Source organism: Plectropomus leopardus, chromosome 2 (genome assembly GCF_026936395.1).
Source record: "Plectropomus leopardus strain MGB_pleo_1.0 chromosome 2, ASM2693639v1, whole genome shotgun sequence".
In the NCBI taxonomy this organism is placed as follows: Eukaryota; Metazoa; Chordata; class Actinopteri; order Perciformes; family Serranidae; genus Plectropomus; species Plectropomus leopardus.
In genome coordinates this window covers 2,074,790-2,102,789 of record NC_142177.1, presented here as the reverse complement: position 1 = coordinate 2,102,789, position 28,000 = coordinate 2,074,790, and the positions used below count along the sequence as shown (strand labels likewise).

Here is a 28,000-nt window from a genome sequence, read left to right as displayed (position 1 = left end):
TTCGTTAGAGATCTTTTATTATTGGTCTCACCTTCTCTTCCATTATAAACACTTCCTCTACACCTCTGAAATATCAATACGCCACTTAAGACAAGCAGCTTGTAAACATTTGAAAAAGCATCAAACAATAGAAAACAGGACAGAACAAAGCAAGAACTGTGTGTGTTATTTCTTTTTCAAAGGAGAATTTACATTTAAAGGTACGTTTCAGGGAGAACATCATCAGAAGATACAAATGAAGAAACATGCAAACAAAGAGTCCTCTAAGACTTAATGGAGGAAAGTTTTAAATGGGCTTTGGGAATATTATCCATCTATTTAATAGTTTTTCCTCAAATTTACTGCAAAAATGCAGTATAATTTACCAATTGTACTGGACTTAACTTTCAATCCAAATAAATTAATGTTGTATGGTAGTGCCTAATAACAAATCACTGTAAATCCTGTGATATATATTGTAAAAGATCAGATTCACTGTATAAAATAACAAGTGCATAATTTATCCTCCCTTTGGGAAAATATACATTTCTCTGTAAGCAAACGTCAACAACATTTCATCAAAAAAGGAAAATCTGAGTCATAGAAAAGCGACAGAATCCAATACTGCAGGAACCCCGAAGTGTGAAGTGCAAACGTTTCATCACAACATCTGCATGTACAATATCAACACTATCAAAAACACTTTACATATAAAACATAGATTCAGATTTCTCCCCATAAGGCTTTGATTCTCAAAAATAGCCAATGGCACCATGGGGCAGCCACCTCCCAAATCCACGAGAGGAAAAACAACAGAAAAAAAAACACATGCACAGAGAGAACACAAAATCAGAGAACCCAAGATAGCTCACATCTAACTATCTATCCTTACAAAAATAGAAATTAATCTTAAAATTCTATTGGTGTTACAGGAAAATTAATGATTACACAAAAATAAGGAACAGGTTTTATATATATATTTATATACTTTCTGAGTAAATTTGTTATCACAAACATTTAGAAGCAGGTTGGAAAAGAGACATGGCTGCCAGCTCTAAAACATGGCCTGATTAGATTTACATGCTCTGCATATTAATTCATTAAAACCTGAGGCAACATCGCTTTTCATGTGTTGCGTTCAGACATTTTTCAGAAGTATTTACACTTTTGAATCCCAAGCAAATTTGTGTAGTTTCTTTAAAAAACATAAAAGAGGCAGTGAGCAACTTGGTAAGAAATGTTCCACAAATTGCAAAGAATTAGATTTGTTTTTGTTGAAAAAAAGTTAGGGGAAAAGAAAAAAAGCAAGAAAAGGTATATTTTTAGCTTATAATTAATTATGTTAAATAATTATTATAATTTTGAGGACTTTTTCCGAATAATTTCCCTTTTAATTTATTATTATTATTGTTACAAACTTTTAGATAATTGTTTTCTTGCTAATTGACAGACTTCAATATGAGTCATTTTTGAGTAATTCGTTCTTTTGTTGCTCATTGCCTTCTTCCCATGTTTTTGAAGGAAATCAAACAAGTCTGCTTGGGTTTCAAAGGGTTAACCCATGGTGCTTACTGTATGTACATTTATGCACATGTAAGGTCCTACAAGCTGTGGCACAGCACATGAGCTGCTGTGCCCATGCACACACGCATGTGCGCATGCGCGCACACACACACACACACACACACACACACACACACACACACACACACACACACACACACACACACACACACACACACACACACACACACAAACGAACACACACCTCTGTGAAGTTCCACTCGGAACTTCTGCAGCTCTGGTTTGGTCTATGCAAAGATATGGCATTCATTCAAACAGGAACGCTGTCATGTTCTGTAAGTTCTTTGCTAACTTTACAACTCCGTCCACATGTGGGAGCTAAACTTGGGCTTGGCTGTGGTAAGGCACCGTATGACTGCAGGCTGAGGGGGGCAAATATCTGTTAGTTGAGTCAAAATGAGACCTACATGATTTGCTGGTCGTCCATCCCTGGGTTAGAAAGAGTGTGTTCTAACCAAGTTTCATGTAAACAAGTGCGATTTTCCACATTTACTGGCACAGAAATGCCGCTCTACCTCTGGAGTCTGTCTCTCAGACTTATGGCTTCAAAGTCATTTACAAAACAAGTGTAAACCTTTCATGGCTGATGGTCTGGAGGAGAAGAGGAGGGGGAGTCAGGGGAGGGTTTCTACAGTCCTCAGGACCCGCAGGGTGATGTGTTTGACATGGCTAAGGCTTGGCAAAGTGTTCAGGCTTGACTGTTCAGAGTCAAGCCTCTAAGATTTAGAGGTTCAGTCTGAGGTCAAATACCTGTGCTGACGCTGCAAGCAACATTCATCAGAGGCCAATCATTTACAACAAACACATCAGAGCTGATCTGTAGACAATCAACAAGGCTTCAACATCTGCTGTGATTCTGCTTAATCAGGAACTATTCTGCTTGGCTGTAGTCCTCAGTGTACTTTAAGGAGTAGTTGCACGGTTGGGAAATACTTGCCTAAAGTTATATGACGAAACGGCTATCACTCTCATGTCTGTTTGGTAAATACGTAGCCAGCACTGAGGAAACAGAGAGAGCAGCAATTTTCAAGTGATTTTCTTGTAACTTTTTACTAATTAGTTGCTCATCGCCCTCTTCCCATGTTTTTGAAAAAAATCCAGCCAATTTGTTCAGGTATCGGAGGGTTAATTGATGAACTAAAGAGGCTGGCAAGCATTTCTTAAGCCTCAATCCCACTGCACAAAAACCCAGCTAACATCTGTTTTTTTAAAGTAATGGGAATGCGTACAATGGGCATTCACACCTGGGTCAAACGACTGCAGACACTGCAGGGTTTTTATCACCTCCAGCTCCCATCGGCTTTGATGGGAGCGCAACGCCTGGGTGAACGCGCTAATTTCAGCTCCTTATCTGTCGGGATGCAATAACGCGCCATGACTAATTACTATCTGTGTCCTCCGAAGCAGTTCTGAAACATTATTCCAAATTAGTCTGCACCGAGTTTGAAAGAGAGACTGAACAAGTTAGAGATAGCACTAAAAAGTTTTTGCAGACCTCTGTTCATGCCTGTCCCTGATGTTACACTGACGCACTATACATAAAACAACACACACACACACACACGCCAGCTGACAGAAAGGCCGACTCGCTCTCCAGAGGTGAATTCAGTGGCAGTGGGAATGCAGCCACTCACTCATATTTTGTAGGTTTACCCATGTTTAAAAATCTTGCACATGCTTATTTTGGTGGGAATGTGGAAGAAGAAACTTAGGACAGAGCCAGGCTAGCTGTTTCCGTTTAATCTAAGCTAAGCTAATCAGCTGCTGGTTAGCATCCAGCTACATATCCACTGAGAAGACATGAGAGTGGCAGCGATCTTCTCATCTTACTTTCAGCACGAAAATGAACAGGTGTATTTCCCAAAAACGTTAAAGTATTCCTTGAAATTGTATCATTCTTCACCTTTTGTTTGAAAAAAAATTAAATGGTATTTTCTAACATGATGGCTGCCTTTAACAGTGCAGAGTTCATTCAAAAAGGCAACACCAGAGCAGTAAGAAATGCTGGATTTCTGTGCTGCTGCTTGCAGAGTCGATGCACAGAAAAGATTATGGCTTCTCTTTCGTTCATTCCCACCTGAAAGCTTACTGCTGGCAGCAGACCAGGTCACACTGGCTCTCAGGCTTATTCTACTGTGTACACACACACACACACACACACACACACACACACACACACACACATATCAGAGCATTTACACAGAGGCATGATAAAAGGTTCAGCTCAGATTATGGCCACATGTCATGATAGAAAGTGAAGGTAAACATCCTGTGGGATATGGCTGTAGAGAGCAGCAGGTCCATACTCAGGCAGGTGAGGCAAGGCTGAGAGCTGGGTACAAGATAAAGAGCTGCAGGTAAACATGCACATTATCAGGTTAAAGCACTACCCTTCAGCAAGAGCTAAAGTTAAGGACAGAGCACAACAAAAACAGAAGCACTGCCAGCGGGAGGAAACAGGTTAGTAACCCAGAACAGATCATGTGTGCGTGTGTGTTTTGGAGAAACACACACGCACACATGATCAGAGGGAAGTTCTTTAAAAGGAAAGATTCAGATATTTGCAATTCCACCTGTCTGAGTCTCCAAGAATGAAGAGGATTGTCGCTGCTGAGGGTCCACATGCATCAACTGTTGCCATGGAGATTCCTCCCTCCTTTGAACTGTTGTGACTGAGAATCCCAAGAAGCCAGACCAAATGAATCCATAAGTGCATAAGGAAGGATGGCATCAGTGTGTATGAATGCTGGATAGCATCCTCAGAGTGTAAATGTTCTGAAACAAGTCATCCATCAAACCTGGACTGCCAGCATCTGTCCGCACCCTCCCTCCACACAGCTGACTGTATTGTGATTGTGTGGCAGTGAACCGTAAAGCACCAGAGTGATGAGGAATGGCAACAACTAAGCTCCCACAGCATTGTCCTGGGTGTGGGAGCAGGAGATGCAACAGGAGGGGGGAGGTGTCCTAATGTGCTTTATAACGGGGGGGTTAATCCTATGTCTTCTGAGGGTCTGGGGAGATGGGGCCTGGTGTGTTGGTCCCATCCATACTGTGTACGGGGATCTGGAACTGAGGGGTAAGGACCGACGGGAACTGAAACAGAGGAGAATGTGTTAGGACGCTTTGGACAAATAAAGACATGGAGACAGTCAGAGAGAAAAGAACTGATACTAGATGAAAGCAGAAAGACGGTATACTAATGAAGGCTTTCTCAGCTGGTGGGTCACAGACTCATTCTGAATGGGTCGCAGAGTGTAAGGTAATTTTTTTTTAAATACTACTGCATGGTTGTATGCCATCCAAAATGCACCTATCGATTACATCCATTACACCCAAGATTAGTGTCACCACTTCAGTATCTGACCAAATGTCTCCCCTTCTGTTCCTCATCTATGATGTTGAGTAATGGCCGGAAAAGTGTTTTTGCAGAACATGATGTTATAGTTAACCTTTGACCTCTTGGATACAAAATGTCAGAACATCATCATTAAATCATATTTTAATAGTCATTTGTTTGAAAGTTGAGTGTATGGAGTCTTGAGTTATGGCCAACAATATGTTCTATGAAGTCACCATGACCTTGACCTTTGACCACCTTCAAATCAGTTAATTCTTAAGTCCTTTGTGGACATTTGTGCCAAATTTGAGGACACTCTCCAAGCCATCTCTAGACATCAGAAAAAGACGAATGCAAGGTCAATGTGACCTTGACAGCATCTAATAAGTTCATCCTTGAGTTGACCTAATCATTTGTGCTAAATTTGAAGGAATTCCCTCAAGGTGTTTTTGACATCACTTGCAAAGAGAGAGAGGAATGCAAGGTTACTGTGACCTTGACCTTTGACCACCAAAATCCCATTAACTCATCCTTGAGTCAAAGTGAGCATTTGTGCCAAATATGAAGAAATGCCCTCATTGTGTTCATGATAATAATAATGTGTTTACAAAAATGACACAAACAAGGTCACAGTGACCTTGACCTTTGACCTATGACCACCAGCTCTAATCAGCTTATCCTCAAGTCCAAGTGGATGTTTGTGTGAAATTTTGAGAAATTCCCAGAAGCCGATGTTGAGATATCGCATTCACAATAACTGGCTGGGAAGATGTATGTTCAGACAACCCGGAAACATAATGCCTCCGGCCACAGCTGTGGCTGACACAGTTGACATGAGTAAAAATATGGAGCAGGCTAGTACCAACATTGTATGAGGTTATAGGTTAAGTTTACGTTGTTGTTCATAGGCAAAAGGAGAAGGTGTGGGGGAGGTGTCTGTGCGCTTGTGTTTGCTCATGTGTGTACACATTTTGTGTTTATGTACTGCCAATCTGTCAGTGTGTGTTGGTGCTCATGAGTGTTGCTCTGATCTCAACATAACTTATGTGTATATTTGATGTTTCAAGAAGGTTGTGATGACTGTACATAGTGTTTCTGAAAAATAAATTTGCTTGGTTTGAATTTTATAAAAGTGGGTTGTGACTTCAAGGAATCCTTCATCTGCAAAATTATCATTTGTATAACAATTTCTCAGCTCTAATGGTTTTCTCACATTCCTCCACAGCGAGCAGAGAATCCAAAAAAGATGAACATTCTTCATGAATAGAAGTAAACAGGGACCATAATTGACAAATGCAAAACTGTATAATATTCTTTTACAAACTCTCACACAACTCCTGCAATATAATCCAAGTTTCATTTATCCAGGTGCATGGTCAATTGTAAATGTTTTAGCACTTTACCTTAAACATTTACAATTTAAAACATGTAAGTACCAACAGGTTCTTGCAAGGATGAGCAGCTGCCCGAGCACTCATGTGCGTTTGAACTGGGTTATTAACTGTGAGCTCACACACATGTGCATGCTCGCGCAGGTGTTATAGCATAATGTTTTGATGAAAAGTCATGTACTTGTCCAGTACTCAGCATACAACTGGATACATGAGACTTGGCCTATACTACACAAGTTGTGTGAGAGATTATGAACTTAGTTTCCATTTACTTTACTTCAAGAACGTCCACCTTATTTGGATTCCCAATTATTTTTTTTTAAATTTTATCTTGTGTGCATATGATTCTTTTTTAATCATTCTGTGCTGCCTTCCTATATTCAGACATTTTTGCAGGTCTGCAGCACATATGACACTCATTATTTTTATCCCTCAGCAGCAGTTTGAGTCGCTATGTGGATAATCATTCATTTGGTCTGTTCACAGCCAATCAGACTGATGGATGAGAGGAGAAGCAGAGTGCAGAGTGAGTGAATGCAATCCCTTAGACCTAGCTAAATCAACCGCTTATTTTAAGTTAAGTGCGCTAAGTGCGCCTGGTGTTCTGCTGCTCCATCTGTGACAACAGTGCGCTCTGCTGTGCAATGAATAATGGCACGTTATAATTATTGAAATAGTGCTAGAAAATGTATTTGTGACTGCAGATGAGTTAGTTGTGGTGGCCCGCCACCAAATGAATGTGTGGAAAAACCTGAAATGGTTATTTTGCATGTGAAATAATCTATTGATGGGGACATGTGGGTACTGAGCTGAGACCAGCTGACAACCACTGCTGTAATGTACAGTACTAACCTGGAACAGGTGGGCTCCCTGGCGTCGTGTGGCTGGACTGAGGGGGGCGACTGGACTGAGCGTGCTCCAGAAGTGGATGTTAGACAGCAGAGGACTGGGAGTCAGCAACAGAGTGGGAGTCTGAGGATGGAGACAAACAAGACAGACACAAGACAGTGTTACTGTATCGGAGACCAACAGCATAGTAGACAATGGCTCATTTTAGATTTTCACAGATATACTGTATTTACACAGTAACTGGTAACACAGGAAGTGTACCTTCACCAAATAATGTTCCTAGGTGGTATGTAAGATATTTTTCTCTAGGTTAAGATTTTAAAAAGATAACACAAAAAACTGGCACATTTTGAGCTTTGATCCTACACTTGAAACTGAATTTAAAGGTCAACCCAAAGAAGAGTACAAACACCCCTCCAGCTGAAGGCAAAGGCTGATAAAATCTGATCTCCTACCTGCTTAAAAACTACTTTACTTTTTGGTGTAATTAATGCACGCAATCTACATACAAGTATTCTACATTTACTCACCTAGTAGCAGCAAAAACAATGTCAGTGAGAGGCACTATAGCTTGTCCCACCAGAAATGTAATTTATCATGTCCAATGCCGATGCGATTTAGCCGATGTAGGAAAAACACAAAGAAAAAGAAAAACCTAGCCTGATTCCAGAACCTCAAATTGCTGCTCATATCTGCAATTTATTCAGCAATTTACATAGGTCTGTTGGTGTTTAACCATAGTTTAACCATAGGAGAACAAAATAACAAACAGAGTTTAAGGAATGGGGGTGTCACCTTCCCAAATCTATGATAAATGGCCAGAGGTGTAGTGCTGCCAGAGCGCACCGCAACAACGCTCCACCGCTTCCTTTCTCCAAGTGAGGAAATGGCATATTTAATCCAGTCCTTTTTAAGCAACTGAAGATTCAATCATGACTTAAGGATATTTCATGCAAAGGAGATAATAATGTTCAAAGTTGTTATATTGATATTTAAGATGTGTTGATTGATTCATGACATCAACTTATGCAATGAGTAACATGTAAGGAAACATTCCACCTTCAACGTTGTCAGCAGCTGCTTGCTGTAACCTTTGAGCGGCACAGTGAGTTAAATGACTTTGTATGAGCCAGTCATCTCTTCTTTTTCTTTATCTGTGTTGCATTTACAAAGATACATTACAAAGCCAGCCTGGTAAAGTTGGCCAGCTTGTGTTGTATCTTCACCACCTGCAGGAGATAAAGGCTTGTTTGGCTTTGTTTCCAGAGTCTATCCAGTTAAATGCCGACACTGTAACTTTTCTTCTGAATGGATGTTTCCTTATGGGCTTCACTTCGTATGAAAATATGTAAAATGCTAACTACTTGTGCTTATTCACCTATATTGCTTAATGCCACACTGTGATATTTACTACATCTATGGTATTGTCCTCTACAGGGGTGTGCAAACATTTTCAAATGGGAGCCAGATTGGATATTGTGAAACATACCTAATTGTCAGCTGCCTCTTGCATCAAATGGGTTATTGAAAAGAAAAATCGCATGCAAATGAGACAAACACAACTGCTTCATTGTTACGTGAAAAAGTATTTAACTTTCCCCCACTCCTGTAAGCAGAAGTCCTCAGGGTTGACTTAATGCTTCTTTGCTGTGGCCATGTCTGCTACCTAGCAGGAAATGTCTGTTAGGTCCACTTTCAGTTTGTTTACTGTCTATTTATAAAACCACATCAGTTCTGCCAGCATACCTCCTTCTTCATGCATGTCTACAAACTGTATGAAAGTCCTGCCATTGTGAGGAGAAGCAAAAAAAGCTAAATAATACTGCTTGGTTAAACAATAATGTTGCTGGCCATATATAGCATATTTTGAATGTCAAGCCATGGGCAATTTAAAGTTTGTTTGAGGGCCACAATTGGCCCCCAGACTATGGACATGCCTGGCCTAACATAACTAAGCTCCCCGCCTCCTCCATTCTGCATGTCATAGTATCCCTGGGCAAGATACTCAACCCCAAGCCACTGTGTGAATGTCTAAAACCTGAGTTGCAGGTGGCTCTCTGCATGTGACTCATAGTATTAAAATGCTTTTTAGTGGTCAGATGACTGGAAAGGCCCTATATAAGTGCTGGTCTATTCCCATCTATTTTCAGCTAAACTGTGCATGTGCACACATCCGCGCGCCTGGGGCCTGCCTGTTCTGCTGAACTATCATGCAAGAGATGACAGACTAACTGAAGGAAGAGAAGAAGTGGTGCAAGGAAACACGCCAGCCCTTAGCTTATAATACATGTTTTAATATAAAAAATTAGGGCTGCACCTAATGATTATTTTTTTATCGATTAATCTATCGCTTATTTTTTCGATTAATCGATTAATCTATTGATTATTTTTTTATTGATCTAACTATTATTTTTTTAATAATCGATTAATGTAACAACAAATTTACCGAAAATGACATTTTAAAACACTGCAGAGCATTTTTCCCCAACAAAAAATAGCCCAGTCTTAACTGGTAATCTGTGTTTTACAGTCTGATATAAAGTCTCCAGAATAAAATTAATGCAATTAATTGATGCTAGAGCTTGTTCCACTCAAGTAAAAGGAATGTAGTGCAATCTACATTTAGCAATACAACAGCAAAATAAATAAAACAATGTAAAATACAAGTCACTTTCAGGAGGAGTAACAAAACAGTTACTCTTTGTTACAGTAACAAACCTCAAATCTACCAGTCCAACAAAACATCTTACAGTAAAATTAGTGCAATTTCAATAACACTAACATTTCTCTAATGGAGATGAATTCTAACTAGTACATTATTTCTGCATCAGAATAGTCCAGCCTTAACTGGGCCTTAAGGCATACTGCTGCCTGCTGATATAAGTGCAGTATTTTTCATATTTGTATGCCCATATTCCACTCATTTATGAAGTTATGCAAGCTCCTGCACAACTGACAACCCCATCCTGTAAATGTTTCAAAATAATGCATTGTATCAGCAACTGATGGTATTCTGTCCACAGACAGATAGCTTTTTTTTTGAAAGGGATGCAAGGAGGTTTTTGGGTTTTTAAATTGGGCTCGGCCCATAACTGCTGCTGTACGTTAGGCTGGGGTTGGTCTGAATGTTTGGGCTCTAATGTATGGGACCTGTTGCTCATCATCCCTGGGTTTGTTATTTTTTACTATCACTTTTAACTAGGTCTACAATTAAACGGACCTCTGACAACAGAAGAGACACTGGATAGTTAGTCTTTTAATTTTGAGAATGAACTGTGGGGTCAAATTTCAAATTAAAGGGCTGTTTACAAGCTATCAGCTGTTTTAATCCATATGCCTCAGGCAATTCGTGATTGGCAGAGATCTGCCCTCTGCCTGAATTTCTTTTTTTTTCTTATTATTGTCTGTGTTGGGATGTTTTTAGGGGCGTGTACCACCACAGTGCTAAGGTGAGGATGGGGCTTTATTAAAAGGTATCGACCAGATGCCAGATCATATGCAGCTGGCATCCAAGAGACAACCCAATGGAAACAAATACCCACAAATATATCAAACAAGCATGAATCTGGGGTTTTTACTTTCACTTTTTTTGGCGAGTGTGTTAACAAAGTTATAAACAATCCCTCGGAGTATACCTTTACTGATGATGACTGACAGTAGAGACAAACTCATGCAGATGTGGGCAGACTGGCAGTCTGGATCTCATGATCAGACCTGACCTGACCCACTGGGGAGGGACAGAATAAAAACTACATTGTCTGAAGCAGATCTGTAAGACATCTGACATGTTGTCTGCAAACATCATCTATGGGAACAATCAAACACCACAAAAACAAGCTCAAAGAGGCCTCACAGATTACTGCTGCACTGCTGCCACCTGCTGCTCACTGTCAGTTAAATCTGAAGGTTCTCTGTAAAATGTCAATTCCTATTCTGTCCAGTTTGACAAAGAATAGCAAGGCAAACTCATCATAACGATTAAAAATACATTGCCTTTTTCTCTAGCCTTGTTTTTTGTTTTCAACATTTGTGTCTATAAATGGTAGAAAGCCGATCTAAATTACATTTTCACTTCAACAGTCAGACTCAGAACTAAACTGTGTCTACGTTTATGATGGAAACTCCAAACAACCAATATAGTAAATGTCTAGTTAGTGACTTTTTGAATAATATCAAAACAACATACCTAGTTGAAAACAACTTGATGCACGGCTTCCACTGAGCTAAAAAGAATTGAGTGCTTATAACTTCTGTAAATAACATAAATAAAAAGTCTGAAAAGTCTATGCTTTGCTGTTGATTATGGTGTATGGCATCTCTTGACAGGCAGAGAGGAGCAAAGACAGAGAGTTGGAGAGTTGGAGAGTGATTACGGCTGCAGTCTTTGTGTTGTTGTGTATGAAGCAAGTAAACACACCTGTGTGACATCTGACCTACAGAACGGATCGGACAAAGCTCAACATAGCCGATCCAGATCAGTTAAAAATGCCTTGCAACAGTCCCAATGTCAGTCTTTGAGATTGAATCAGAACATCCCTTGTTATTAAAGCAGCAAGAAGTTATATTTATATTCAGATAAAAGAGAATATAATCACACAGAACAAAGATTAATTGAAGGGGTAGAAATAATGACCAGATTTTTTAAAAAGAGCTAAAAAAAAGTATGGAAACAACTTTGTAGGCGTTATTAAATACAGTCAGCATTTTCACAGTATGGATAGCAAATAAGAACATGTGACATTTCTGCTCCTCAGTTTAAAAATAAAACTATAACTGAGAGTTAATGAGTGCCCAGTAAAAAATAATAAACCCAAAACTGCAGTGGGCTGATCAGTTTTCACATAAAACTGGCAACATCTGTCAAACATCATGTTTCATTTCATCATCATCACTTCATGGTGTTTGCAAAGATTTGACATCGGCAGAGTGCTGCCACCCCACACAATCACCAGTGTTATTGCATATTATGCATCCATTATAGTGCTAGCTTAAAATTTTTTTGGCTAATATTAATCTCACACTTGAAAGAGTCTTGTTACTTATGTTACTAATTTTCTTGTTTCACTATAGTTTCACAGCTGTATGTTTCTATTCTCTATCCCTTTGTATATCTGTAGTTTTTGCACACGTCATGTTATAAGTCTGGCATTTAATTGAACTTTATCTATTTATTTATTTATTGACTATTTATTAATACATTTTATTATGTTTTAATAGATGGTGTTATCTATTTCTATACTTTGCGCTCTTATCCTTTCATTGACCTTTTATCCAACATTTTCAGTATTTTATTTTATCTTATTTATTGATTATTTTTATTTTTATTACTATTATTATTATTACTATAATAATAATAATAATGATAATAATAATAATAATAATCATAATTTTATTTTTTATTTTTTAAAAATATTTTTACTTATAGGTTTTGGCCTGCCTTTGGTGTTTCCTCACTTATGGCAGCGTTTCTTCAGTTCTTGGTTTTAATGTGTTACTTAAGCACTTTAAGTAACGGTCTTGCTTTTTATCCGTGTGCTTGTGTCTTTGTGTGTATGTGAGTGTGCATTTGTGTAACTTCTGGCTTTATTGTACGAAGCACTTTGTGGTACAGTTTTGCTTGGATGAAAAGTGCTATGCAAATACATTCTGATTGATTGATTGATAAACTACTGATACCTATCTAAAGCTATGATTTATCATTTCCATCACTGAGTATTTAAAGTCTGTTTGTACCTTCTGATTCATATTGTCTGTGATGTTATAGAAATGTTTTGCTGAGTTGATTTGAACTCAGTGAAATGTATTTCAGTATTAATGGGGATGACTCCACACACTCTTACCTGCAGCATGGCTGGTGTGAGAGAGGCAGTGGGTAGAGAGGGGCTGCACAGGTTCATGGGGGAGAAGTCAGAGGTGGTGACCAGCAGAGCTGGCGGGCTGATCTGCAGGATTTTCGGTGGCTTGCGTGTCTTTCCTGAGCTCAGAGTGCTGACCGTGGTGCAGCTGCTCAGTGACGATGAACTGGTCTCAGCGTCCACCAAACTGGTCTCGTCTCCTGACAAACCCATGCCACTGTCCATCTGGTGGACAACACACAGAGGACAATTTCTTTCATTAATATCATTTTTTTCAGTTTCAACAGTTGTTTTCTCACTTAAAATGTCTGGGCCAGTACAAGAGGTGTGTGTGTGTGCTTTAGGTAAACGTTGCGCATTTAATATGTTCGCAGAATCAGTAAAAAACAGAAATGCATTCTGATTTAAACTGCAATAATTGCCCACTGGCAGTGTCATGGTCTAATGTGATGAAGAAAATACACCAACACTGTTGTTATAGCAGAACTGAAGTGAAGCCACTAACCGGTTTTGTTTGTCAATCAAAGTGAAATTAAAAGCCTGTTGAATTCAACTCAATTATTTCCTGCTGTGTTAGCAGTTTAGGATGTGGTGCTGTATGGTTACAAATGAATCACACACTGTATACTGAGCTATCATTTATAAAACAACTGATATTTATAATAAAATAAATCACAGGGTCCAGTCATAGTGACACATCCACAGAGATTCATCACATGACTCTGTTCCCTCTGCTCTAAAATGCTTCAGCATCTTTCAGGTTATTGTTTATGTTTTCCAGTCCATGACTGTCACAGCTCTCATAGCATTGTTTCTGGTCACAGCAGGCAAATGTTTATAGTGAACATGACCTAGAAACCCACTGTTTACTACCTGCCCAACACCAAACAGCAGACAGACACAGTTAAAACCCAGCAGATGAATATAGTGGAGCATTTAGCAGCTACAGAGACAGATATTCCTCTAAGGAGACCAAAACAGAGATAAAAGGTTAACTAAAGGTTAAGGTTAAATGACTGCTAATGTTGCTCCGTGTCTATGGATGTGTTACAGGCGTTTGCTAACATGTTCACCATAACAGCTGACAGCTGATATTTCTTTAAAGCTTGTTTGTGCTGCTTCTTAGTGGCTTAAATTCTGTTGTTGCAGGTTTAAAGTTTTGAAAAAAAAGAAAAAAAATCAAATCCACATTCATGCATACGAACTTAGAGGATATTTATTGATAAATTTCGAGTTTAACACTGAAAAACGGAGCCATTCTGCTTCGTTCGGACTGTGTTGGTGTATTTTGATCAGATGTGATTGACAGCATAAGCAAACCAGCCCACCACTGTCATCAGATTCTGATTCAAGAAGACCCGACCAGGCAATCTGATTGGTCAACTAGGCATTTAGAACGTGACCAAATTTAGCATGACAGGACACCTTCCTCATCACTGAAATATTACTACACTATTTCCTTGGCAATACTGTAACTTTCAGAGCTAAATCAAAAAACAAGAGGCTACAATACTGATACAAAAGGGTTTTAAAAAGTTTTATTTTTGTAATTATAACAAAAGAAACTGTCTTTAATGAATATAATTTATGGTTCTGTTATATTGCTGCTAGACTGCCTCTGTTAACATGTGTGTGCCTCCCTTTTGTGCAGCAAGCCGGAGAGAAAAAGGTTTGTGACCGCAGTGAGAATAGCTTTTGAAAAACTTAATGTAAACAAACATAAACTGAAGCCGAAAATTTCAATGAATAAAACATGTTGGGGATTTTAGAAATGGTTCCATCTATCTTCTCCAATGAATTTTGACTTTTGGACTTCACAAAACTCTGGAGTGAACTTTAATTGGAAATATTTGTACACACCAGCTGTGGCAGTGAGTCAATGACATGTTGATATCTTAATAATAACCTATATGTGAAGTTTGCAAACGTAGTAGCTTAATCTGTCCATGGAAAAAAAAAATTCAGGCAGATTTCTTAGTTACTGCAAGACTTGGTCTTGTTTTTCTGTGTGTGATATTCATTTCATTTTGGGAAATCCCACAATAATCTACAAAGCATTAACGTTAGCTCAAACTAGGTTTCACTACACAGGAGTGTGACTGATTATTTTCCAGTTATTAGTCAGATCCCCCCACCAGGAAAAAGTGCTTTTTTAAACATGAATTTCCAAAGGGGATTACATTTTTCTGAATACCAAACTGGAAGTTAGCATAGCCCTGGTTCCCTCATCAAAAAACTGATGGAATTCTTTTCACTTTCAATCATTGCAGAAAATAAGCTCTGTGGGAACAAATGTTTACGATACCTACAAGTTTTGTTCAGCAAGATAATTTTCACTAATGAACACCACTTTCAGGATTTTTGAAGCCTCAGTGCAATCACCAGCAGTAAAAAGCTTAAGTTAGGCTGTAAACGAAACTACACTACAGCAGCATTGCCAACACTACGAGACTATGAAACTGTGCTCAGAGCAGTTCGGTGTGATGACGTTCTGTCGTCTCATTTAGCCACTTGTTAGAAACCGCCCTTTAAAGACACAAAAGTTTTAAAGTTCACAGTGGGGTATTTTCTGATGTATTTTATGTCGTAGAACAAAACGTGAAGGTCTCTCCACACCTTTTTTCAGGGCTCTAACCAAAAGCACAATCAAAAAACACACTCCCTTTGACATGAGGGAACTAGAGGTGCTGAAATGCTTTCCAAGTGTTAGGAATCATTACTAAGTTTCTCTGTATGAATACATTCTGAATCTATCTTTTATTTTGTTGGGAACAATCCCACCACAGTGATGCAGCAAGGACAGAGGCGCTTGCACTGAGGCCCATAAGCATAACTGAAGTAAAGCACACCCTCGCGTGTAATATTGCTTAATGCACAGAAATACGAGACATTGCCCAACACATGGAGCAAGGACAAAAAACAGAATATGTCAAATACATAACCAAAACTTTACGTTTATAAGGACCCAGAGATTACAGGAAGAAGCTTTCAAGTGTGGTATTTCATCAGTTATTTAACTCCCATGGTGTGAGATCCGTGTGTGTATACTAACCTTCTCCTGTGCGTCTGTGGGTTCTGGTGCCTGAGCGTCTGTGGGCTGAGAGGATCCAGACTCGATGTCGCTGTCAATCACCAGCTCCTGGGAGGAGTCAGGCACTAGGCTTGGGGACGGGCTGGCCGAGATCAGGTCGGGTAGGCTGAACGTCGGCTCAGATGGGCGGATGTTTTCAAATGGGTATACAGACTGGGATGGCAGGGAGGAGTGAATGTCCTCTGCCCTCAGGGTTGGAGCTTGCAGAGGATTCAAGTGGTTGGGCATCAGGTCCGGCTCTATGACAACTTCAACAGACGCCGACGGAGCTGGCTTTGGAGGGGTGTTTCCAAACTTGATGACGGACGGCAAAGCAGTTTGCTGCAGCGGCTGTGGTAGCGGCTCCTGGCTCTGCGGTGTGGCAGTGACAGCTCTCTTGTCAGCCATCTTCTCTGCTGGGTTCTCTATTTTGATGGACTTGAAGAGCTGGCGTCCATTTTGCAGTGAGTTGAGGGTAAAGGAGGTGTACAGGCCAGAGTGGATGTAGTCGTTGCGGTTCGACGGCTTGGTGCTGGAGCCCACAGCTGCCGTGCCACTGCGGTCACCTGACTCACCCTCCTGTCCAGTGCCATCTCCCCTCTTTGACAGTTGAGGGACGCCCCCAGCAGCCACATCCCCGCCCTGCGTTCGGGTAGCAACATCTCCTTTCAGGATGTCAGGATAGGACACAAAGCGATAGACAAACTTCTGACCGTTCACCTTCTTTATGATGTTCTGTAAGACACATAGGAACAATGGAACAATTGCAGAACAGGTCATGATAGTTAACCCTTTGAAACCTGAGCAATTTGGCTTGTTTTCTTTCAAAAACATGGAAAAAGCAATGCTCAACGAAAGAAGAAATTATGCAAAAAATAGCAAGAAATAACTAAAAAATTCAAGAAAATTACCTGAAAATTTCTAAAACAATAAATAAATAAATAAATAAATAAACAGATTTTTAAAAAGTCACACTGAAGCAATTTCAGAGCAAGACATTTTAGTTAACCCTTTGAAACCTAAGTAATTTGGCTTGTTTTCTTTCAAAAACATGGGAAGAAGGTAATGCTCAATGAATGAAGAAATGATGCAAAACATGCCAATAAAGAAAAAAAGAACAAGAAAATTACAGAAAAATTAGTAAAACAACCCCGCCCACCAAAAAGTGAAACACCAACCAAACAAATAAACATCAAAGGCAGACAAGATTTAGGAAAAGTGCTAAAAAAAAATTACAATCCATCTGTAACATAAGTTTAAATAATTAATTATAATATTCATGACTTTTTCCTCAACGTTTTTTCCTTTTTTTTCCCTTGACATTTTCCTTGACTTTTAAAAAAAAACAAACACCAATTTCTTGCAATTTGTGGAACATTTCTTACCAAGGTGATCATTGCCTTTTTCCACCTTTTTGGAAGAAATCACACCAATTAGGTTTCAAAGGGTCAATATAAATAACAAAGTTAAAAGGTACATCATTATCATCTAGGCAGAAAACATACAGCGAGGGTATGAACAAGACGCAGTATGCATTTACTAAAGAGGCACTAGGGGTAAAAAATAGAAGAGTGAGACCAAAAAAAAGCCCTGTACATGGGACAGCTCTGTCCTTCCTGTCTGTACCAACCCAGCAGCCACTAATGCTGCAGCCAAACATACCAGAGCAGCCCTGCCCAGAACGCCCACAGGGGCAGACTGCGCTGCTGCCAAACCACAAGCAGAGTGGGAGACAGACAGCTCTCTCCCTCTGTTCGACATGTCACTGAGCAGCGGACTTGAAGCATTCAGAGATGTAATTAACTCGTGTTTTGCTGTTTGCTGGTGTATTCTGGAGGAAACAGTCCCCTCCGAGTCTCCGGCTGCTGCTTCAAAACAACTTCCACATCATGGAATTGGTATAATGATGACTGACAATTAAAATCTGATCTCATACCACACCATTTGATCAAACTAAAAGTAAAAACAACATAAAAAATAAGTGTGGGTGATTTTTGTTTTTTTTAAGCAATTATTTTTCCTAAAAGTCAATCTGGGAGTCTCAGGTACACAGTGACCACCTTGACTTCCTGTATGGGGCCAAGTCAAAGGCTGATCAGGGATTGACCGTATTTCTGTTACTTGTATTTGAAATGTGTATTTCAATTACTTAGGAGTATTTTGAAATTGATCATATATATATATATATATATATATATATATATATATATATATATATATATATATATATATATATATATATATATATATATATATATATATATATATATATACACATACACACTTTTTTTCTAGATGTGCTGCAGCTGACAAGCAGCCGAGACGTGCCTGACCAGCGCTGCTCACGCAGGCTGTTTGGCTGCTCTTACTTGTTAACATGGGTGCCGACATTCTGACATTGTTCTGCACACAGAGGCCATTGTCAGATGTTCAAAAAAAACTAAAAAGTCTATAATTGGTCAGATGTTTGAGGGAGTTAGTTAGGGAGTGCATCCAATCAGGTTTCTTGTGGGAATAACACGGCTTAGAACTGTGAGAACCACAATGTGTGGGGCGCAGGCAGCGGCTGGCTGTTGGTTTACCCAATGCTGGTCTTGTGGTGATAGCATAGTTACTGTGTTCTGTAAACTAAACACCAAAACACTGAGTTTAGGGATAAAATACAGAGCGGTGATGTTCAGTCTACTGTGTCTTCTGCAGGAAGGAAGTTCTGATTTGTTTACCTTGTCGTAGTAGTATCTGAGAGCCCTGCTGAGTTTGTCATAGTTCATGTTGGGCTTGTTCTTGCGGGCTCCCCACAGACGGGCCACCTCCTCTGCCTGCAGCAGTTTGAACTCCCCTTCCTCATTGGTCCAGCAGATCAGCTGCTCATTACTGGAATCCAACAGGAGCTGGAGAAGGAACTGCCACAGGGTGACAGAGTTGTCCATGTCTCTCACTGAAAAAAAAATACAGAGTAGAAAAACCATCAGCTTCATGAAGTGATGCTCACAGCGTAACAATAGGCAGGCTTTCATTAACCCTAAAATTACGCAAACTGAAATGGAAATATGAAATACACCTAATGGAAACACGTCAATTAGAAAAAACTCCTCCAAAAAGTTGCATTTTATGTTTGCATTTGCCACCAGTGGGGTAAGAGTAATATGTTTGTCCCACAACAGCAGAGGCTTTATGTTCTCTGCAATTAGGCGGAAAAACATATGTGCATATATCAGTATCAGCACCGGCAATCGGCCAAAATGAGTCAGAACATATTGGCAAAAATTCAATATGTTGTGCCTACCTAGTTTTAACTAACTGAGACAACAGTCTGACGCTGCTGCACTGTATGAATGTGAGAGCAGCCTCATACTCAGAGGTATCCATCAGAGGTAACTGTCACCAGCATCACTTAGTGATTCACCAAACTGACAGTGAATATTCCCTTTTCTTTTGTGCCTCAGATCTCAGCGTGGAATAGCAGTAGGCGATATATCAAAGCCAGAAAATATTGTCGTGTCATTTTTTTTTGAGTCACTGGCAGAAGACTAGCTTCAGCGTTTGGTCTCTCACACTTTCCTATGGCTCCTCCTTCTCACAGACAGACACTCACACACACACACACACACACACACACACATACATACACACATACACACACACAATGATACATCACACATACTCTTCTTCAATGTGATTCTAAATGTATTGTTTTATTTTATTTATTGTATGCACTTAATGTACTGCTGCTGACTATGCAAGAATTTGCCCCTTGGGGGACAATAAAGATTTCTTGACGTTGACCTCTTCCACCCATCCAGACCACTTTCTCCTGGATGATGATGTGTGAGCAGGTGAGGCGTGTGTTTTTGTATCGGCAGGGCTACAAACCACAACTTTTTAGTTGCAACCACGGAACACCAGTGTGACTTGCAAATATTAATATAAGAACTGAAGAGCCCTTACTTTGTTTCCAGCTCGTAGTGAATAAATCATCATGTTGAAAGGCCCAGTGGTTACAGGCTAACTTTGTGCTAACACCTAACGTCTAACTTTCAACCGGAAGCTTCAAGTTCACAGCAAAAACAACGACACGCCGGGCATGAGACGAGCTGGCTCCCTCAAAATAAAAGCACAGCTTTGATTTAACTTTATTTGAAGGGTACTTGATTTAACTTTAATATATGACAGCAGCTATTTTATTTAACTTTATTATAATGGAACTTTATTATAATGGAACTTGATTTAACTTTGATATATAACAGCATCTACTTTATTCAACTGTATTGTAACTGTGATTCATTTAATATTTTTTGTATTTTAGTAGTCCACAGTAATTTAGAGGAAATTTCAAAATATCATGATATATATTGTGTATTGCAATATTTCAGGTATTACCTCCTTGTCATATTATTTTTACGCCATATGGCCCAGTCTTACAGTGAAAGTCTTTGTTGTACCAATACAGAGCAACTTTTTTAACATCTTCCTGTTTCTCTCTTAAAATGACAGCATGTTTCTTTACCACAAAAAGGGTCATGGCCTTGGCAATGCCATGATGCTGGTCTGATCTATGTGGATCACATGATACCAGTGACATTAAGTAGCCACGCAATGCAGCACTACATTTTATATAAAAAGTATAGTTAAGTAGTACAAAGAGCATATTTTGCATAATGTTATACATAATAAGGGATTTTTATGAGCACATTTTCAATAATATTCAAAACATTGTATATTTAAAACTTTTTTTGAAACATTCTGTTGATTATTAACTGACTCCAGGGCTTGAAGAGTTTTTCTTTAAATTTCATAACTTTTTAAGGAATAATGTGGGAACCGTGTTACAGTGCTGAAGAAACCACAGAGTCTGTGGCATTCCTTAAAAGTATGTACCAACATCTGGTGCAATTGCTATAAATGACTACTCAACAGCCAAGGAATATGAGGCTTTTATAGGACCAGGTGCACTGTTTGGTACAAATGCTGTTCCCTAATGTGGTTCCCACTTTTCAGGATGATAATGCCGCCATATGTTCTGCTGAACTAATTCAAGAGTGAGCAGCTGGAAAAAGTCAAACACCATATACGGTTCAGGGTTTTCAGTTTTCCAATGACTTAGGCTGTTTGGATGGTAAAGAGGGGACCTGTTCGCGTTTGGTCAATGATACTGAAATGCTGTCACATTAAGGCATGAGGTCACATCATCTATGTAAAGCCAGTTATTGGGAAATTAGAAAATGACACCTTGTCATGAATAATTGTTTTGCACTTATCACAGTGACGTAGCTACTGACTAGGCCAAGCCAAGGCCAAACATCTTGTTCACATCTGGCTTTAAAAGAGCAACAAAACACCATGGCCATGAAAATGAAATGGCCCTTTGTTTGAAAGGTAAAGAACATTCATGTATCTATGAATTATTATTATGATTAATCTATCTTTTTTTTTTGTTTTTATTGATCTAACTATTAGTTTTTTATTACTCGATTAATATAACAACAAATTTGACCATAAATAACGTTTTAAAACTTGTCATTTATATTTCAATATTTTATTCAATCATCTTCAATCATGACAGAACATACACTGCAGGGCATTATTCCCCAACAAAAAAATAGCCCAGTCTTAACTGGTAAGCTGTTTACAGTCTGATATTAAGTGTCTCCAAAATAAAATTAATGCAAGAGCTTGTTCCAATCAAGTAAAAGAAATGAATTGCAATCTACATTTAGCAATACAACAGCAAAATAAATAAAACAATTTAAAATTCAAGTCACTGTTAGGAGTAACAAAAGAGTTAGTCTTTGTTGCAGTAATACACCTCAAATCTAGCAGTCCAACAAAACATCTTACAGTAAAATAAGTGCATTTTTGCAATGTCACTGCTGCGTCGCTGCCTGCTGATATGAGTGCTGTATTTTCATATTTATAAGCACAAATTCCACTCATTTATTAAGTTGTATAAGCTCCTGCACAGCTGACTACCCTGTCATGTAAATGTTTCAAAATAAAATGCATTGGATCAGCAACTGATGGGATTCTGTCCACAGAAACACTGTAACAGGGCTTTTGTTTTGAAAGGGGAGCAAGGAAGTTGGAGTCAAACACATCCTTGTATTTCCTATAATTTAAGGTTGTAGACATTTTATTTGTCTGCTTGCTTCTGATGCTGAGTTAAGCCTATGTGAATATCTATGATCATGTTCATGATGTGTCTTTTTGTCTGTTTGATGTCATTGTTCAATAAAGTTTATTCAAAAATAAATAAATAAATCTTTGTATTTCTTCATCTTCGTGACGGAGAGACTTTTAAAAGGCTGTAAAAAGTGGTATAGAGTCAATATAATAATAGTCTATTTCTGCTGACAAAGGTGCATGTCATGCATAAAAGAACGGTGAGCCTCGTTTCTCTAGATGTGCTGCAGCTGACACGCAGTGGAGACACGCCTGACAGGCACTGCTCAGGCGAGCAGTGTGCATGGTCAAATTTGATAACATAAGTGCCAAAATAAAAAACGACACACTCGGCCCTGCTCTTGCTCTCCTGACGCGCGCTGTGTGAAACTGGCCTTACTTCCTCCTTGCGTGGATGCACGTTACGGAAATCGGCGCATTTACGTAACTGATTACGTTGACGCATCGCCCCAGCCCTACAGCCAACTGATTTTAATTTTGATATGAGAAAACCAAACAATACTACTTTTTAGAAACAGGAAGACAAAAAATGGAAAAGTATCCATTCTTCGTTTTTTGTTTCAATAATAAAAATTGGAATGAAAAATACTTGTCTGATTTTTTTTTGATGTGCTAATAAACGGAAATCAGGAATTGAAATACATGTGTGGAAATCTGTCTCAATTTTACTTTTGTTGTGATACGCAAGTTGTTGCAAGTAGTGTACGGCTCATAGATATTAGAAACGTAGATACCTCATCAGCCGTCATGATGCGTCTGCACGGGCACCATATTGGAGAGGTCAAGCTCCACGAGCAAACAAATCCATGTGTTTAGCGGGATGTAGATTTCACTACAAACACTGAAAGTGAACATGACAGTGGTTACTTGTTTGAATAAATTACAAATACTGAAGGGGATCTAATCAGCTCTGTGTTGTGCACTGTGAAATATTTTTATTTTATTTAAAGTTTTTTTTAATGATTTTGTCAAAAGTTTTTTGTAAAAATGTTGTCAGTTGACCACTGATATAATTGTCTCTTACCTAAGAGAAGAGCAAAAATAAGAAAACATTGCAAAAACAATTGTGGATACAAACATAATTAAGTGAAAATATGTTTGTATATCACTTCTTGTATGAGGCTCAGACAATGCCCATCTGGCATTTTCTTTGTTATTTTTGAGTGCCTTTGCTGCTATCTTCACCCGTTTTTCAGCAAGAGTAAGGTTAAAGGTTATAGACACCAGTGCACTCAGAAAATGTTTCCAGACTGGAAACATTACAAACTGGCATGATGTGTGGCCCGGGAGAGCAGGGCTCTGCAATGGGTGATCAAAACCATCCAGGTGCCTGCACAGAGCCCAAAGGACACTAAAAGACAACACCTACTCCAGCAACAGCTTGCTCACCATGCTGCCAACTGGCAAGCCATATACAAATATCGGCACAGAGCAGGATCTTTCCTCAGGTTATAGACTCCTTAGCTCATCCTTAGCTCATCCTCCATACCCGCCATAAGGTAAAATGTTTTTTTCCTTGTGTAGTATAAAGAAATTTGAATAATGGAACTACTACTTGCATTTGTTATGCAAGCCTGTGTTGTAGAATGACAATCAGCTCACCTTAACTCAGGTGTTTTCAGTTTGGCTGTGTGGGTGTGGTTTAGAACAGGTTTGACTGACAGGTCTCTCTCTTATGTGTTACACTGTTTGATTCTTTCAGGTATTTGGCACTTTGTTTCCTCAACAGACTTGCAGTCTTTTGCACCCCAACCCAATCTGCACCTGGAACAGGCCAGCACCAGCATGGGAAACTGGTGCATCCTGCTTGAGTGTTTCATACAAGGCAACCTAAACCTCAGCATTATGCTTCAAGCCTGTCGCCTCAGCTAGGTGCACCTCTGGAGGCTCACATAATTACATGCTGTCCAGAGAGAAGTGACAGTTTCTTTTCACCAGAGGAAAGGCCTCCTGCTGATAAACAACAGATGAAAGATTGGAGGGTTCATGCTGAGAGTGACAATGAACATGAGCTCTCAGTGGGTTTAACTGTGTACAGTGAGGGTGGATATTCTACAAACATCAAATACTACACAACTATTAAGTGTCTCCTAGAGAAAAGTGTCAATCTTTGTCTTCAATACACCTGGAAATTGTTGCCTCCTAATAGGTTTTTTCCTGCCTACTATTGGCAACAGACTCTGTAACAGGCTTGTGAGCTATGTGCTTCAGGTGTATGCTAAATGTATCTGAATGCATTTGAAAGTTGGAAAACAAACCTTAAGTTTTATTTAAGATTACTGTTGTCTCGGGCTGGGCGATATGGCTTTAAAATAATATTGCCATTTTATAAAGGCTATATCGCGATACAAGATATATTTCTCGAAATTTTTAAATGTCTTTTAAACTAATGTTAACTACTAAAATGAAAATGTATTATATGAACTGCCGTTACAATAAAGATAACGCTACTGTCATATAATTTAGTATAGTTATAATTAAATAAATCAAAGCCAGACCCATGGTGCTTTTATTTTGAGGGACCAGGCTCGTCTAGGCCGCAAGTGTCGATTTTTTTGCTGTGGACTTGGAGCTTCTGGTTGACAGTTGGATCTTAGCATTTGCAGACAGTTAAACAGATACTGCAGCGCCTCTAACTGTGAGGATTCAGAGAGCGGGCAACAAACTAACAGCTCTCCAGTTCATATATTATTAATATTTGCAAGTCGCTCTGGTGCAACGTGGTCATAAAATGTGACTAAATACTGACGGTCTGGAGCTCTGCAAAAGTCCTGCTTTACGCGTGTGTGTGTGAGGAAGAGGGCTGCAGGAGAGAGGGAGAAACCAAAACGCCAGGGGCTTGTAAAAACGATGTGACAATTCATACTTAATGTCTGCGATTTACCAATTTTAAAAACTGCAAGTGGAACAAGCCGCAATACTTTTGAGTGTATTCAATATATGCCCCACCCCTACTGTCATCTATTAGTTTTGAGCGATTAAACAAAAATACTGGCTATCAGCGATTTGCTGAGTACATCTGCAGTTGTTTTGTTGGGAGTCAATTTTTGTCTTTTTATTTTGCCAATCCAACAGTCTGTCTGAAGAATGAGTGAGTCACAGCTTAGGGAGTGGAGCACCAGCAGATAGAGACAGCAACACAACATTAAAACATCCGGTTAATTTTCAGAAAAAAACACTCCGTGTTTATGTCTGATTGCATTTCACTTAACTACATCGACAAAACGTCACAATAAGCGGATCCAGGCCTCCAATTCCCCTGAAACTACATAGTGCACTTTTAAAGACAAGTTTGCAGCTTGCATTTAAACCCCAAAAGGTAAATGCAGTTTACTTTATTTGCAGAGGGGAAATATAGTTTGCCTTTCATGTATTGCTAAAATAGAGGCATAACCTGTCATTTGCAATTTGTTCAAAAAGGGAAAAAATAATAATTAAAATCATAAATTAGGTTTGGTGAGAAAAAATCTGAGATCTTATTTTTAGGCCATATTGCCCAGCCCTACTTCACATCTAACTCAGTGAACTGAGGGTTAATTTTGACCAAATTAGAGCTGGTGATTGTTGGAACAGTAGAAAGACGGAAGACTGAAGATGGGTTTGGCGAGTTTTATTTTGTTTCTATCAAATTTGAATGAAGTGTTGTTACGATGAGTAATCAAGGCAACTGAACTAATCTTAATGTAGTCCAGTGAAAAAAAGAAACTTTATAAAATCAGTCTCCCATTCACTGGAGACTTTATACTTCATGACATCACAAGCTTGAGACTTCCTTCACTGGTTTCTGGCTTTGAGAGAACTTTGACTGAACTTGTCTAAGCCATGGAAATAACATGTTAGTATAAAGGTGCACTAGTGCTTTTACCCTAGAATTGCACTGTGGTGCTCACTGTTATAGTGCAGCTTGATGTGACTTGTTATGGCCAGCACGATCCAACGTCAGTAATGGTAAGGGCTGCCTCCCACATGGCAAATGTTCTGATGAGGTGTCTTGTGTTTTGGTCCAGTTACTGAACACACTAGAGAGTGTAGCAACTCCACTATACTTGGCTATGCAAAAATCAGCCCTTCTGTCCTACATGATCATGCTTATTTTCAAAGTTTATGGGATACATCAATGTATTATCAAGCAAGATATAGATTCAATACTGCTCATATCCATGTTGTGTTAAGTTGCGTTATATAACAGCATTTTTCTGAAAAGCCAAGCCAGTAGCTCCAGTGCTATGTGCAAAAAGTTAATGTACAGCCCTGCTTTTTATTTGATATAACTTTACATTTTCATATTGTGCAGCTGTATATTTCCAAACAGGAAAAACCCCCTGTCTTTGCATTTTATTTTAATCACAGTTTGTTTCTGTAAAAGTGCCTGTGACATCTCAAATGTGGCTTTGACTTGCAAATGAACATGCATTGTAGCCCATTTCAAAGAAAATACAGAGATTTTTTTTTTTTTTTTTTTTGTCCATTTCGTCCAGCCCTAACTTGCACAAATGTCACTTCTGGGCCCACTTCTTCATTGGAAAGATTTCTATTTTTCTGATGCTAAGTCTTCATCTTTAATCTTTAATCTTGCCTTGCAGGTTTTGTGTACAATCGTCTCGCAATAGACAGCTCAGCTTCTGGCGGTTTCTCATATTGCCTTGAAAAGCCACACAAGAGGTTATTATCACTAAATTGACACATGCGGCTTTGTGACATTAATCCCAATAATAACTGGTATGTGTTGCTGGTTTTTCATGCGGTATTGTTGCTATTTTGTCCATGTTGCAGACTCAATGTGACTTGTGCTCTTCCTGTCAGTATGTGTCAACAACTCAATGTGTGTGTGTGTGTGTGTGTGTGTGTGTGTGTGTGTAAGCTTCTTATGAGGACGAGTAAATCTGCCCTGACTCATCCAGACCTGCTGGCTTGGAGACACACCCCCCCACACAATCTGTTCCAAACTATCATGTTAGAGCCGCTGATATCGGAGCAAAAATAGGACAGCGTCAAACGGCGGCTAGCGAGAAAGATTACCAATGAACGTTATGTAACGTAAACGCCTGACACTGACAGCAAACGTTACCCACGGAGCGTGGAGATAACGGCAACGAGGTCTAATCAGTCACATAACGCGGGTTAGCCTATTGGATGTTCGGACTGGAGGGATTGGTTCGTATTGGGAGATAGCCCCGGCACCCACACACCGCAAAATAAAAGACCACTTGTTGATGAACTACAGTAGTTTCGTTACCGTCAACACACACTCTGAGTCATCCCACGCAGTGTGAAGTCACAACGTGAAGCTCAAACCCATCTGTCATATTTAACATGCGTGTAAACAGTCGACGAGGCGAACAAATCACAGCACCGACGTTACTTTGCTGGAACTTAACTGAAAGTTAGCTGTTAGCTAGCTCCGCATTAGCTTGTGTGCTAACATTTTACCTCGCTCGTCCAGCCCGATGAATCTCCGAGTCGTCGAGCCGCGTCGAAATATTCCCAAAACATCGCTGGAAAGCTGTCTAATGTGCCATAGGTCCAGAAACAAGTTTCAAACAGAGTGTGGAGGAAATACCGGAACATAAAATACATTAAAGTGCCTTTGGCTTGTACTGACGAGAGCCTTTGAACAGGAAATAATGTGGCGTTCAGGACTCCTGGTACACCTCAAAACCGAGGTCTGCGCCGCCTTCTAAGAGTGTTTGCTCACGGGTTGAAAATAAATTTGTGTGTTTGAAGCTGTTGTTTCTTTGCGTCGAAATTATTT

General features: G+C 39.3%; 1 protein-coding gene across 1 annotated transcript; it reads right to left on the bottom strand.

The window, feature by feature from the left end:
* Positions 1-27,892, bottom strand: elk4 (ETS transcription factor ELK4). Its single transcript, XM_042498290.2, has 6 exons — positions 27,679-27,892; positions 18,792-19,006; positions 16,051-16,803; positions 12,984-13,223; positions 7,147-7,266; positions 1-4,659 (listed from the first exon to the last, which is right to left on the bottom strand). Exons 2-6 carry the CDS (start codon positions 18,996-18,998, stop codon positions 4,561-4,563), a joined length of 1,419 nt encoding a protein of 472 aa, XP_042354224.1. The 5' UTR covers positions 18,999-19,006; positions 27,679-27,892; the 3' UTR covers positions 1-4,560.
* Positions 27,893-28,000: the final 108 nt, after the last annotated feature.